Source organism: Myotis myotis, unplaced genomic scaffold, assembly GCF_014108235.1.
Source record: "Myotis myotis isolate mMyoMyo1 unplaced genomic scaffold, mMyoMyo1.p scaffold_m19_p_30, whole genome shotgun sequence".
NCBI classification, from domain to species: Eukaryota; Metazoa; Chordata; class Mammalia; order Chiroptera; family Vespertilionidae; genus Myotis; species Myotis myotis.
This window is the reverse complement of record NW_023416336.1, coordinates 1,455,060-1,468,024: the sequence shown is the minus strand read 5'-3', so window position 1 is coordinate 1,468,024 and position 12,965 is coordinate 1,455,060. Positions and strand designations below refer to the sequence as shown.

Below are 12,965 nucleotides of genomic sequence, written 5' to 3'. Positions count from 1 at the left end.
GCGCCCACCTGGCCCCTCGGCTGCCCTTGCCCAGGAGCCTCAGTTCCCCGACACTGAACAAGGACCCCCGTCCCGCACATGCGCTGTGCTGGCTGTCCCCGTGGGCCTTCCTGCTGGGAGCTGAGCTCCCCGCTGCGGGCTGACGTCTTGGGTCTGGAAAGACCGATCCCTTCAGGCCCAGGAGAAGCATGATCTCCTGCCGAGGTCACTGGGGCAGCTGCAGAGGTGGGGCGGGGCCAAGGGGGGGAGGACCTGTGGGCCGGCAGCCTCTGGGCATGCTCACTGGCACTGCGTGCTCCCAGGCACCCACTTTTCTTCTGAAATCTGTGCTTCTGGATGATTCTCCAAGGGGATGATTTAAAAGTCTAACTGTGGCCCTGTGTCGGGGGATGTGGCTCACAGGGCCATGAGGAAATGGCCTAGGTTGAGAGGGTTGTTCAGGGGTGACCATAGGTGACAGCTGCTTTAAAATGTTTGTCCTCAGAGGGGCTCAGCCACTGGCGAGAGGCTGAGGGCGGTGCACCCAGGAGCAGCACGGGTGCGGAGCAGGGTGGTGGGCCGGCCGGCCGCCGGGGCATTCACGGTGAGGAAAGGGGGCGCTGCCCCACCTGGCCGCCTCTGATTCTCTCCCAAACCCTGAGGACAGATTCCTAGAGGTGACAGCACCCGCCTGGGGTCTAGCCCTACAGCGGTGGACACACGTCCCCCTTTTGCCACCAGAGCTGTGTCCCCCCCCCCCCTTACCCCCTCCCTCCCTCCCTCGTCTTTTGCAGCAGACAGACTGGCCAGTTTGCCACCTAGTGTTCCCTCCTCAGTGGCAGGAAGCCTAGCACATGACTAGTTAGATGTAATTTCACCTTCAAGATCGCCAAGCTACGTTTCATCAGTTGCCAGCTCACATGCTAATAAAATTTAAGAAGTAATTCCAGGTATTTCCTGGAAAACTCATTCTGCCAGGATGCCACCTCGGCACTGACATCACATACTGTTGCTGCAGACCTCTGTTCGCAGGAATCTTCCTCGAGGGTCTCCGCCCGCACGCAGGCCTGTGGCGGTCACGGCAGGAGAGAGCGACACAGCCCACAGCACGTGCTTTGGGGTGGAAGGCGCCGCTGTGGCCAATACCACGCGTTATATAACGCGTCGCGGTGCGCACGGCCCCTCGCGGCCGGCCCCTGCGCCTGGGCCCTGCCAGGGTGCACAATACCATCACTGTGTCCTCACAACCACAACCTGAAGATTACTTTTCTTAAGTCTTAAAGGCTCAGGTCTTATTTCCTATGAAGCTAGAGGATTGTCCATGTTACCCAAGAATTGGTAACTTCCCAGAATGCTCTGGACGCTGAGAAGGACGAGGTCGGCCTGCCCAGCACGCGTGGCTCCCACTCAGCCAACTGTGGCCTCTGCACTTCGTGGTGCTGGTGGGTTTGGAGCTGGGCTCGCTCCTGAGTGAACGGACTTAGAAACAAGGGGTCTCTGTACTGTGTCCCCACTAAACAGAGGGCACTACGGGCCGTGAGCGTCAGACACGGCTCTGCGATGGAATGGGGCGAGAGGGTCAACGATGGCTCGCGAGAGACCGCCCCACAAACACACAAGGTCATACGTGGCCCTGAGGCTGGGGGACACCGAGGCTGGGGGACGCCGAGGCTGGGGGACTGGGGGACACTGAGGCTGGGGGACACTGAGGCTGGGGGCCGCCGAGGCTGGAGGACTGGGGGACACCGAGGCTGGGGGACACTGAGGCTGGGGGACGCCGAGGCTGGGGGACGCCGAGGCTGGGGGACTGGGGGACACCGAGGCTGGGGGACACTGAGGCTGGGGGATGCCGAGGCTGGGGGACTGGGGGACACCGAGGCTGGGGGACACTGAGGCTGGGGGCCGCCGAGGCTGGGGGCCGCCGAGGCTGGGGGCCGCCGAGGATGGGGCCCGCTGAGGCTGGGGGCTGCCGAGGCTGGGGGCCGCCGAGGCTGGGGGACACTGAGGCTGGGGGTCACCGAGGCCGAGGCTGGGGGACACTGAGGCTGGGGGACACTGAGGCTGGAGGACGCTGAGGCTGGGGGACACTGAGGCCGGGGGACACTGAGGCTGGGGGACACCGAGGCTGGGGGACACTGAGGCTGGGGGACACTGAGGCTGCACACCTGAGGGTGCAGCGATGTCCGTCACATGATAATTAAAACACAAACAGCACAAGCCTGTCAATTTCTGCTCAGGTGTTTTAAGGTGTCAGGAGAGTGGCTTGAAGTCCAAGAAACAGGGCAAGCCATCCCCCTGCCCCCTCCTCCCTCTCCGCCAGGTGGGAGAGCCGTGGGCGTGGCCTACTGTCCCCAGGCCTGTGTGGAGCCAGCGGGGACAGGCGCACCTGGAGTGAAGCTCTGCCGGTGCCGGGCTAGTCACTCGGCCACACCTCAGCCTTCCTGTCAGTGACCCTCTGGCCGCCCACAGCTGCACACACACTGAGCAGCTTGCTTCCCCAGCCTCTGCAGGGCTCCTGGGGTTCAGAGGGCACGGGCTCTGAGCCTCTGAGTCACGATGAAACCCGAGCCCTCCCTGGGGAAGCCCTGGCCCAGGCGGCAGTGCTGCTCCCAGGGTGCTCCGGGGGGAGTGTGGCTGTACAGATGGACCCAGGTGCCAGCATAACACAAACAGCCCCCCTCTGCCCAGTCCTCAGCCAGCTGTGTGCCAGGGCATTCACGTACAAGCACGTGGCCTGGGTGGAAGGGCGGCCCGGGAGCCCTGCAGTTTGCACAGCAGGCGGGGCCCGTCCTCCCCGTGGGTTCTCAGGGGAGGGCGGCACCCAGGACGAGCTCCCCCGCCCGCGGAGGCCATGCCGCCTCTCCTGCTGGGCCAACTCCCCGCTGCCCTGTGACCAGCACCACGCCTCGCCCTGCCCCCGCCCCCACCCCTGCCTGACCGGTTCTCACTGTCCTCCATTCAGATGCCACCGCCCGGGCTAGGTCACTTATGCTGACCACTCCCTTCTCCTTCCAGCCCAGTGTCAGGCCAACAGAGAGCGGGACAAAGGTGCTTCCTCCCCGTCTGGTCATCTGCTCGACAGGAAAGACGAGGTAGAGTCCACTGTGTCAGATCTCTCCCATCATGAAGCACGCGACCCAGACCCTATCGCCTAAGGAGACCTGCATTTCTGCTCAAAGAGTGAAAACAAATGCCAGCTGTGGGCGCCAGTGACCCGCGCCGGGAGACCTCCCGCTGCACCGAGCCCGGCCACCCACCACGGGCCTCGCACAGGGGCCACTGCAGCCCCGGCTGCCCTCCGTGGCGGGTGTACTTGCCTTGATGGTTGTGCCGGGACCGATGTCGTGCAGCAGGGACATCTCTGGGGGACTCCTGGGCAGCCCGTCGTCCTCAGAACTCATGCCGGGGTCATCTCCCCGCTTGGCAGGCAGGCCGCCCGGAGGGGGTGGCGGCCCCATTTTCACATTGCACTGTATTTTTAACTGGATTGGAATAAAGGACATTTGACTCTTGTTTTCATCAGCGACTTTATCAACAAACCCTCCCGCCCCAATTCATTCATTCGGGAGATGTTTCAGCGCCTGGCCGAGGCTCTGGGAGGTTCATCTCCCTGCTTGGCAGACAGGCCTGTCTGCCGCCAGCTCTGCTGTCACCTTGAAAACGAGCCGTGACCACGCAGACAAGTCACGATCCAGCTGTAACTACCGGGCGTGTCTTGGGAAAGTTGCGATGTGCACGCAATTGTACTTTAAAATATATCAAATAAACCAAGCGGGGACTTAAAAACATCTCGATTTGTATCTGACGTACATACCAGGTGACGCTGCCAAGGGGTTTACCTGCAGAGCCTTAATCCGGTCACACACGTTTTCTTGGGAAAACACCCGCACGGGCCTCGCGGGGTCCTGTCCCGACTCCGGAATGAAAATGCTGTCGTGTGAGAGGGCCCGGCCGCCCAGCGCGCCCCTCGACTCCCTAGGATGAGAGAGCCTCCGTGAGACTGCGCCCGGCCCCTCACCGGGGTCCTTGGGTGAAGAGCCAGGGGCACAGGGGCCGGTGGCCCTGCACACAACCGGCCGCGGCTGGTGCGTTTTTTATTTGCTCCCGACTTTAGTTTATCCCCACCCTGTCAAACACCGCAGTCAGCGACTAGGAACATTGCAGAGATGGAGATTTTCCTAACAGATCTGACATTTGTGTGAAATTTTTTTTATTAATGGAAAGCCAAGGTCTGACCAGGTGTGAGGTCTGAGACAGGGGCCTCGGCGGCTGGCAGCGCTGTCGGGAGGGTGAGGTCACTCCTGCGGGCCCACGTGCTGCCGCTGGGTGGGCTGGAGGCTGTGTTTGCACAGCAGGTGGAGGGCCTGCCCAGCTCTGGGACTAAAGTTCACCTCCACGCTGGCTGTGAAATGACACTGCACATCTGCAAAGCCACGCTCTCGCCACTACCTGACAGGATCCGTGCAGGGCTACCTGTGCGCCTAGGTCCTGGAGTGCCGATGGCCGCCCCTCCTGTCATCACCGCCAGCCCCTTCCCTAGCTCCTGGCTCCCATTTGGAACTGAACCCACAGGACGTTCACAGATGTTCTAAGAGGATGTGGGAGTTAGCGTCGGCTTTTCCTAGCAGCAGTGGCTGCTGAACAATAGGTGGAAGGAGGTGACTGAGACCCGATGATGAAGGAAGGAAAGCCGGCCCCGGCAGACACTGGCCGTCTTGTACACCACGGCCCCCCACAGCACCCGCCCCGCATCCTGTCCTCTGTGAGGCCATTGGGACTCTTAGGTGTGGCCCTGCTCTCCTGCAGATCAAACTGTGTTGGTTAATGATCTCTAACCTCTTTCTAGCCTGCAATAGTGAATTCGCAAGGAGGGAACCCACGGCTCCCCGAAGGATGTGTCCTCACATTTCTGGGAGGGCCAAGGGCCAAGTGCAAGCACCAGGCGGCCCTCCCACCAACGGCGGCCCTTGCCACAGAGTTCACAGGCACACCAACCTTCCCTCCTCCAGTGGGCAGCTGGGCCACACCTTTGTAACCATGATCGCTGCACCACGTCCACAAAGATACACTGGCGGAAACACAAGGCCATTCACTACAGCAGCATTTATGGAAGCGGAAGCCCGGAAGCAACCCAAGTGTCCCTCAGGAGGTAACCAGGACACACGGCAGACCTGCAGCTGAGCAGCGGGTGAGGAGGATCTCTTTAAACTGCACACGGGCAGCACCAGTCTACACTAAGGGAGATAAAACACAGAGCAGAACAGCATTTACGGTGTTAGCTCAGTGTGGGAAAGGGGCCTGGATGTATATGGACATATGTGAACCTGTGTGCATGTTTGCTTATATTTTTAAAAGCAAAAGGATAAAGCCCTAGCTGGTTTGGCTCAGTGGATAGAGCATTGGCCTGCAGGCTGAAGGGTCCCGGCTTTGGTCAAGGACACGTACCACGAAGGCTCCTCCCTCTCCCGGGGCCCAGGAGGCAACCAATCGATGTTTCTCTCACATTGATATTATTTTTGGGATTAACCCCCCCAAAACAAAACAAAACAACAAAAACCCCACAAAAGGTTAAGTAACAAATTAATAAAAATGATTTTCGTTGGGGGAAGGAACAAGGTGGGAGACAGAGTGCCAAGGTACCTATAGGTACAATTTTGCCTTTGAAACTATGTAAATGTTTTACATACTTAAAAGACAAAATCAAACAAAGAAGGAAATAAAACAATCTCTAAAACTAGACAACAACCTGAAACAAGCAAAATTTTATATCAGGTTATTGGCATATCCACACAGAGAAAAGTGATTTTGAGTGACTTTAACTCTACTTCCAAGTGACTTTTGACTCTACATCTGTAATAGGACAAATTCTAAGAACAAAACCCACAAAGATATCAAATTGCACTTGGTAGTCTTACTAGTAACAACACTGATTTAAAAACACAGTACAGAACAATCTACAGTATATAACAACCTTTGTTCTGAAAGGAGAGTAATAAAGTTATTATAAGTACATTGCATGATGAAGGAAAGAAATAATTTTGTTAATATCATTATGAACCAAGATATCCAGTATAAGAGAAAAATAAACTCAAATAAAAAATCCAAAAAGTAAAATATTTATCCTATTAAATTTAAACTGGAAATATCAGTATATTAATAATTTATTTTTTTCTCTTAAAAAAATAAAGCATCTTTCCTAGGTATATGTGCTAGAAAGGTCTAAAAGCAAGGACAGCTGACTACCTAGCAATCATCACCCCTGGCAACCAGCCTGTGGTCTCCTAAAGCCATCCACACCGAGAGGAACTAGAGCCCTGTGAAGAAATGGCTGATTACAGGTCTAGGGCAGGAAATGTGTGAATTACCCTGAGATTTCTTGCTGTGCAAGAAAGCAAAGAAGCTTTCAAAACAAATGGGCTCGTGGTAAAAGCACCCAGGAGCTTCCCTGGCCGGCGTGGCTCAGTTGGCTGACCACTATCCTGTGTGCTGAAAGGTTGCCAGTTCCGTGTCCGGTCAGGGCACATATCCATGTTGTGGGTTTGATCCCTGGTTGAGGTGCATACAGGAGGCAACCAATCAATGTTTCTCTCTCTCCTTGCCTCTCTTTCTAAAAAAAATAAATAAAAACATAAAAAAATAACCCAGGAGTTCATTGGAAGACACTACCATGGGACATAAAGATGAATAAAGGTTGTCATGGGCTAAAGCAAATCAAATATGTAAAAGCCATGCCTTAATAATAATGACCCCCAAGGGTCATATGCCTCTGAAGTGTTTTATCCTCAAGTTAAGGGCTAATGTTGTTTAAAAGAAAACATAAAAGTTGGCATGGCAACAAATCTGTGGGTTTTTTATCCTTTTTACTCACTTATATAACTGCTGGAATAACTGAGCACATATATTGCAACTATACTTTGGTGAAATACAAGTGATCCTATATAATAAAAGGCTAATATGCAAATCGACCGAATGGCAGAACAACCAGTCGCTATGATGCACACTGACCACCTGGGGGTAGACATTCAACACAGGAGCTGCCCCCTGGTGGTCAGTGTGCTCCCACAGGGGGAGCGCCGCCCAGCCAGAAGCCCTGAGCCGGGCTCATGGCTGGCGAGCGCAGCGGCACTCGTGGGAGCCTCTCCCGCCTCCATGGCAGCACTAAGGGTGTCCATCTGTTGGACATCCCCTGAGGGCTCCCAGAATGTGAGAGGGCGCAGGCCAGGCTGAGGGACTTCCCCCGCTTCAGTGCATGAATTTCATGCATCAGGCCTCTAGTTAATAATAATATTCAAGAAAAAACAAAATTCATTGGTCATTACTGGAAGGTGACAGGGTACCAGGTCATCCCTCTGAAGGTGGATCAATAAAAGGATCATTATCTAAGCATTACCCTGCCCTTCCTTTACAAACTGTATTTGAGAGCCACCAAGGAGCTGATGAAGTAAAGAAAAAGGTCTTCTTCATAGAAGAACTAGTGACCCAGCGCACGGATTTATGCACATTGAAAGGAAATTAATTAGAAAGTGGCCGGTGGGGCGGGACTGGGCAAGATAGGCCGGACATACTCTGGAGCCAATCACCTGCAGTCCCTTCCTGGCGTCTGCAGAATGAGTGGGGTTCCACTGGCAGGTGGGGTCCCTCAGCCTGGCCTGTGGGGACTGGGCCAAAACTGGCTCTCTGACATCCCCTGAGGGGTCCCGGAGTGTGAGAGGGCACTCACTCTGCAAAGCTGCTGTCCTACAGGGTGTGGAATCGATCACAGTGTGCAGTGAACCAGGTTCGGCCAACAGTGCCCCAGCAACAACACAGCCCACGGCCGAAGGTGGAATCACGGGGCCCACGCGATGAATCGGGCTCCCTCCTCTCTGGGTTCGGGTGCGTCACCCAGAACCGCCGCTGCCAAGTTACTGCAGCTCGGCAGCTCCTGTGTTGAGTGTCTGCCCCCTGGTGGTCAGTGCGCATCATAGCGACACTTGGCATATCAGCCTTTTATATATATAGATTCCAGCTGGCTCATGCAGAATAAATGGCACAATTAGAAAAACCACCATTTTGCAATGAAATGATGAGTCCAGGCCAGTGGTCGGCAAACTCATTAGTCAACAGAGCCAAATATCAACAGTACAATGATTGAAATTTCTTTTGAGAGCCAAATTTTTTAAACTTAAACTATATAGGTAGTACATTGTTATTAACTTAATTAGGGTTCTCCTAAGGCTTAGGAAGAGCCACACTCAAGGGGCCAAAGAGCCGCATGTGGCTCGTGAGCCGCAGTTTGCCGACCACTGGTCTAGGCCATGACCCTCAGTGGGTGCTAAGACCATTCGGTGAAGATGAGTGGAGGAATCACACCGAGAACCCGCTGCACCCACTGCTCAGTCTTAGACACTGGAAGTGGGACAACCAGAAAGCATGTGCCTGTGAAGTGACAGCAAGTACCCAGTTCCACCTCAATCTCATTCATATCTAGCTCTACCTAACACTTCCCAAGAGCTTCAGAGACTACAGGAATGAGTCCGGTCATGCCAAGAGAAAGCAAAGCCAGAACATGGGATGTTCTGCAGAGCCATTGGCCCTGCTCTTCCAGCAGGTCAGTGACCTGAAACCAAGGGGGTTGAGGGTTGCTACAGATGAAGAGACTTAAGAGGCAAAACCACACAATAAATGGGTGTCAACTTCTCAAACCCACAGGGTCCCACAGAGTTTGCCAGCATCAATGTGTCTTGGCAGGTGGAACTCCTCTGGCCAAGGTGACGGTGAGAAGTTGCTCAGGTCCAGGAGACACGCCGACTCTTGCACTGGCTAACTGCCTTTAAGATCTTGCCTGTCCTCCATGCGGCTCTCTGAAAACATTATTTGCACTTCCAGAGCCTCATCATAGTCCACCCTCGGGCTTCCTTTCCTTGCATCAATCTAGCAAATATTACCAGTAAATGAGGGCCCTGCTAGATGCTGGGCATATAAAGGTGAAAAGGGCACAGTCCCCACCTTCCCATGGGCTCCGGTGACAGAGGAGATGGACAAGTGGACAGGTTATTTCACCCCAGCTCGCCCCTCCTGCTATGGTGCTGTTCCATGGCGGGCGGGGGGGGGGGGGGGGGGGAAGAGGGGGGTACTCCCAGGCCTGTCTTCCCAACGCCAGGACTGTGTTCCAGTCAAGAGGGCTGTGTGGGGTGAGTGTTGTCGTTTCCCTGCAGCTGGCCCAGAGAAGACGTGTGATACTTAGCAATGTTACATGATGATGTCTTCCCCCCGAGTTTGGAGCACACCACCCGCAGCTCCTCACTCAGTCCATCCTCTCCGCGCTCCACAAGCCGGGGTGTGGCAAGCATGCTCACTGCCAGCCCGGAAGAAACAAACAAAAAAGCCAACCGGAAAAGCCGGGAGCCTTTCCTCTTCAGTCATTTGGTGCCACCAAGCGGTCAGTGTAATTTCCACTCTGTTAAACCCTGGCGAGGAGACTGGTGAGAAGGAGGGAGGGCAGGACACATCCTTGGGTGCTGACAGCGACCCCATCTCAGGTGGTCTGTTCTCTGACCCCGAGGGTCATATGCCTCTGAAGAGTTTTACCTTCAAGGTAAGGGCCAATGGTGTTGAAAAGAAAACATAGAAGTTGGCGTGGCAACAAATCTGTGTGCTTCCCCCCCTTTTCCTCATAGATTTAGCTGCTGAAATAACCGAGCATACATATTACAACTATATTTTGGTGAAATGCAAGTTATGAAAATAAGTAGACTTCCCCAAATTGTCCTCCCTATTGAGTCTGTTCTGCCTCACAATATTTTTGGATGATTTTTCTAAGATGAAACAGCAAAAAGCATCCTCCCCTCCCCCGCCCCCGACCTGCTTCTCTCTTGTCTCTGTTTTGCTCTCTCAAAACTTTCCTATTAGATTTCTCAAAGTTCAAGCTTAAAGAGATGTACTTCCTGGTATAGCATCCAGGTCCTCAAAAGAATTTTAGGTCAAATTAAATCGGCTCATATCCCAATCTTGCCACGTTCAGCTGTAGCGTATTGGGCAAGTTTTCCAACATTTTGCTAAAGCGTGGTTTGCTCATTGATAAAATGGTACATCTCCCCTCCTGTCCCACAGTTATCGCAGAATTTTAATATATGCAGCACCTGGCACACAGCAGGTACCTAAGGATTTCCCCCAACTTTCTCCGTGTATGAAAAGACAGAAAGCACAACTTCTGTGGGAGAACCTGCTGTGGAACTACCTAGGAAGAACGCAGGCTCAGAAACCCAGCAGCACAGCGCATTCAGGCTCCTGAGTGCCTTGAAAAGCAACTTACTCGAGCTCATCCTCCGAGTCGTAGCCCACTGGCCCCGCCTCGATGGCAATGACCTCACTCTTCGCCTGACTCTGCTTCCAGGCACTGCCTCCTGCGGAGGAAGGCGATTCCTTTCTCTTCTTCTTCCCGAAGAGCTTCTTAAACGTTTTGAACTTGGATTTTTTCTTTCCTGTGCGGGAGGAATGCCCGTGAGTGCTTACCGAGCCTGTGTGAGACATGCAGGAAAGGGGAGAAAGCAAGACTGCTGTCCATGCACCCAATTCTTCGCTCCTCAATAGCCCGTTCACCACACAGCAGGACGTGAGGCACCTGGCACCCTGTTTCTGGACACCTGGAAACAGATCTTGGTTTCTGCCTATTTTGGGGCATTTAACAAAAGAGCTAAGCGCTGGAGCGTCATCGAAGCATGAGCAACTTTCCTCTCACCTGAAACCAAGTTTTAAACTCTGTCATATACAGGGTCAAAAGCAAAAAGTCCTGATGAGGAAAAGACCATGTCAGAACCCCAATTTTTCCCCCCAAAATAATCCTAAGTGCTTCAGTTAGTGTGGACATGAGCACCATGCCAGTCAGAGGAGGGCCAGCCTCGTGGGCAAGAGGTGCTGGCGGGAGTCCCAAAGCCGGGATGACCTAACAGCTTCCCATGGGAAAAATCAACATGTGCTGGTGGCCGCGCAGAGCCCGACCGCCACGCTCCCAGGGTGACAGAGTTCACAGCCTTGCAACCGCGATGTCTCCTGCCTTCTCGCCCACAGATCCCATCACACCCGGGCCTGTGATGGCGCATTAGTAGCTAAGCAGAGCGCCTTGCTTTCCTCCCGAATCTGTAGGAGGACTAGCAATGGGAGGATGCAACACTGCGGATAAGCAGGATGCCGTCTGATATCTCCCCAAAATCTACTCCAGTGATTCCTGAGTTTATACGTAAGTAATTCTGTAAGCTGAGTTCCTTAACAAACAAGTGGAATTGTTATCTTTTATGTTAACGCTCCCTTAGGACGCGTGCCCGATATTGCCCTAATGTGAATTATTAAGGATTAGTCTGGTAGGAGCTCCTGCAGTACCTTAGGTGGAGCTAATCGCTGCCCAGAGGGGATTCAGTTGTTCAGCCACGTCTTACCATCGAATGAAAGTTTCCTTACCTTTATAATCACAAAACAATTATGTTGCTAATTGGTGGCTCTCAAAGAGAGTCTATTATTTGGAAAGGCTTTTAACAGTTTTCTGCATTTACCAGGTCACCATCTGGCCTTTGCCTAGTTAACAAATAGGTACACATCCCTGCAGGTCTGAGCAAACATGTGGCCTCGCGGTCCTTCACAGTCAAAGACGCCGCTGCCGTTCTGGGATGTTTACAGTGTTCTCAAATGACATAAAAACGGACTAAACTGTTTTGAGTCGACAGTAGTGAAGGTCAAAGAGAAAAACAGTTTAGTCATTGTCTAGTTCCTAAGTACACATAGCAAAATACATTATAAAGTGCAGTGAGGAACGTTTAACTCTAAAAGTAACTGGCAGCATAGGAATTATGTGTTTAAAATAGTGTGGTGGTTTCCTGTCTTATGTTTAATATTAGAGGAATCCATGGGCAGCAAAATCTCAGACAGATGCCGAGGCAATATCTTCATCGATACAACTCCTAGGACAATGGAAGCTAAGGAGAAAATGAACAAATGGGACTACATCAAAATAAAAAGCTTCTGCACAGCGAAAGAAACCATCAACAAAACAACAAGAAAGCCCACTGCATGGGAGAACATATTTGCCAATGTTATCACCAATAAGGGTTTAATCTCCAACATCTACATATAACTCATACAACTTAACAAAAGGAAGATAAACAATCCAATAAAAAAATGGACAACAGACCTAAATAGATACTTTTTGAAAGAAGACATAAGGAAGGCCAAGAGACATATGAAAACATGCTCAAAGTCACTAATCATCCAAGAGATGCAAATCAAAATGACAATGAGGTACCATCTCACACCTGTCAGAATGGCTATCATCAACAAAGCAACAAACGACAAGTGCTGGCAAGGATGTGGAGAAAAAGGAACCCTTGTGCACTGCTGCAGACCAGTGCAGCCACTGTGGAGAACAGTATGGAATTTCCTCAAAAAATTAAAAAAGGCTGAGGAAAACTAAGATGGCGGCATAGGTAAACATCGGAGTTAGCTGCCTCGAACAACCACTTCACAAATACAACTAAAAGACGGAACGGACATCACCCAGAACCACAGGAAAGCTGGCTGAGGGGAAATTCTTCAACTAGAAGGAAAGAGAACAGCATACAAGACTCAGAGGAGGCGCAGTGTGGAAAATACAAAGGTGCGGAGGTATGTGCGGAGCGGGCTGGTAGCTGAGGGCACGGTTGTCGTTTTCAATCGGGAGGGAGTCTCAGATTCTGAGCTCCAGTTCTGGGTGAGTCTCTAGGGACCCAGACTCAAACTGGAGAAGCGGGACTGTCTGGCTTCGGTCGGAATGCGAGGGCAGCTTTCTCTCCGAGGTTTGCAGCAGTTGCTGGGACTCTGAGAGGCAGAGCCTCTGGGGACGGGACTGAGAGCAGCCATAACTGCTCCCTCCGCCCGCCCTGTTTGATCCCGAGCGACCCGCCCCGCCCAAGCCCTGCACAGAACCATTTACTGGATAGCCTCAGGCAAAGGCTAGATTAGCACCTCCCTAGAGGACA

The 12,965-nt window shown here is 52.9% G+C and overlaps 1 protein-coding gene across 5 annotated transcripts in view; it reads right to left on the bottom strand.

The window, feature by feature from the left end:
* Nucleotides 1-12,965, bottom strand: part of CRACDL (CRACD like) — a 122,244-nt gene that overhangs the window by 26,742 nt on the left and 82,537 nt on the right. For all 5 annotated transcript variants that reach the window (XM_036302279.1, XM_036302280.1, XM_036302276.1 and 2 more), the window contains exons 3-5: nt 10,274-10,442; nt 3,819-3,954; nt 3,297-3,461 (exon numbers count right to left, since the gene is read on the bottom strand). In XM_036302279.1, the coding sequence (XP_036158172.1) occupies nt 3,297-3,461; nt 3,819-3,954; nt 10,274-10,442 (470 nt within the window). The remainder of the gene's footprint in view (nt 1-3,296; nt 3,462-3,818; nt 3,955-10,273; nt 10,443-12,965) is intronic.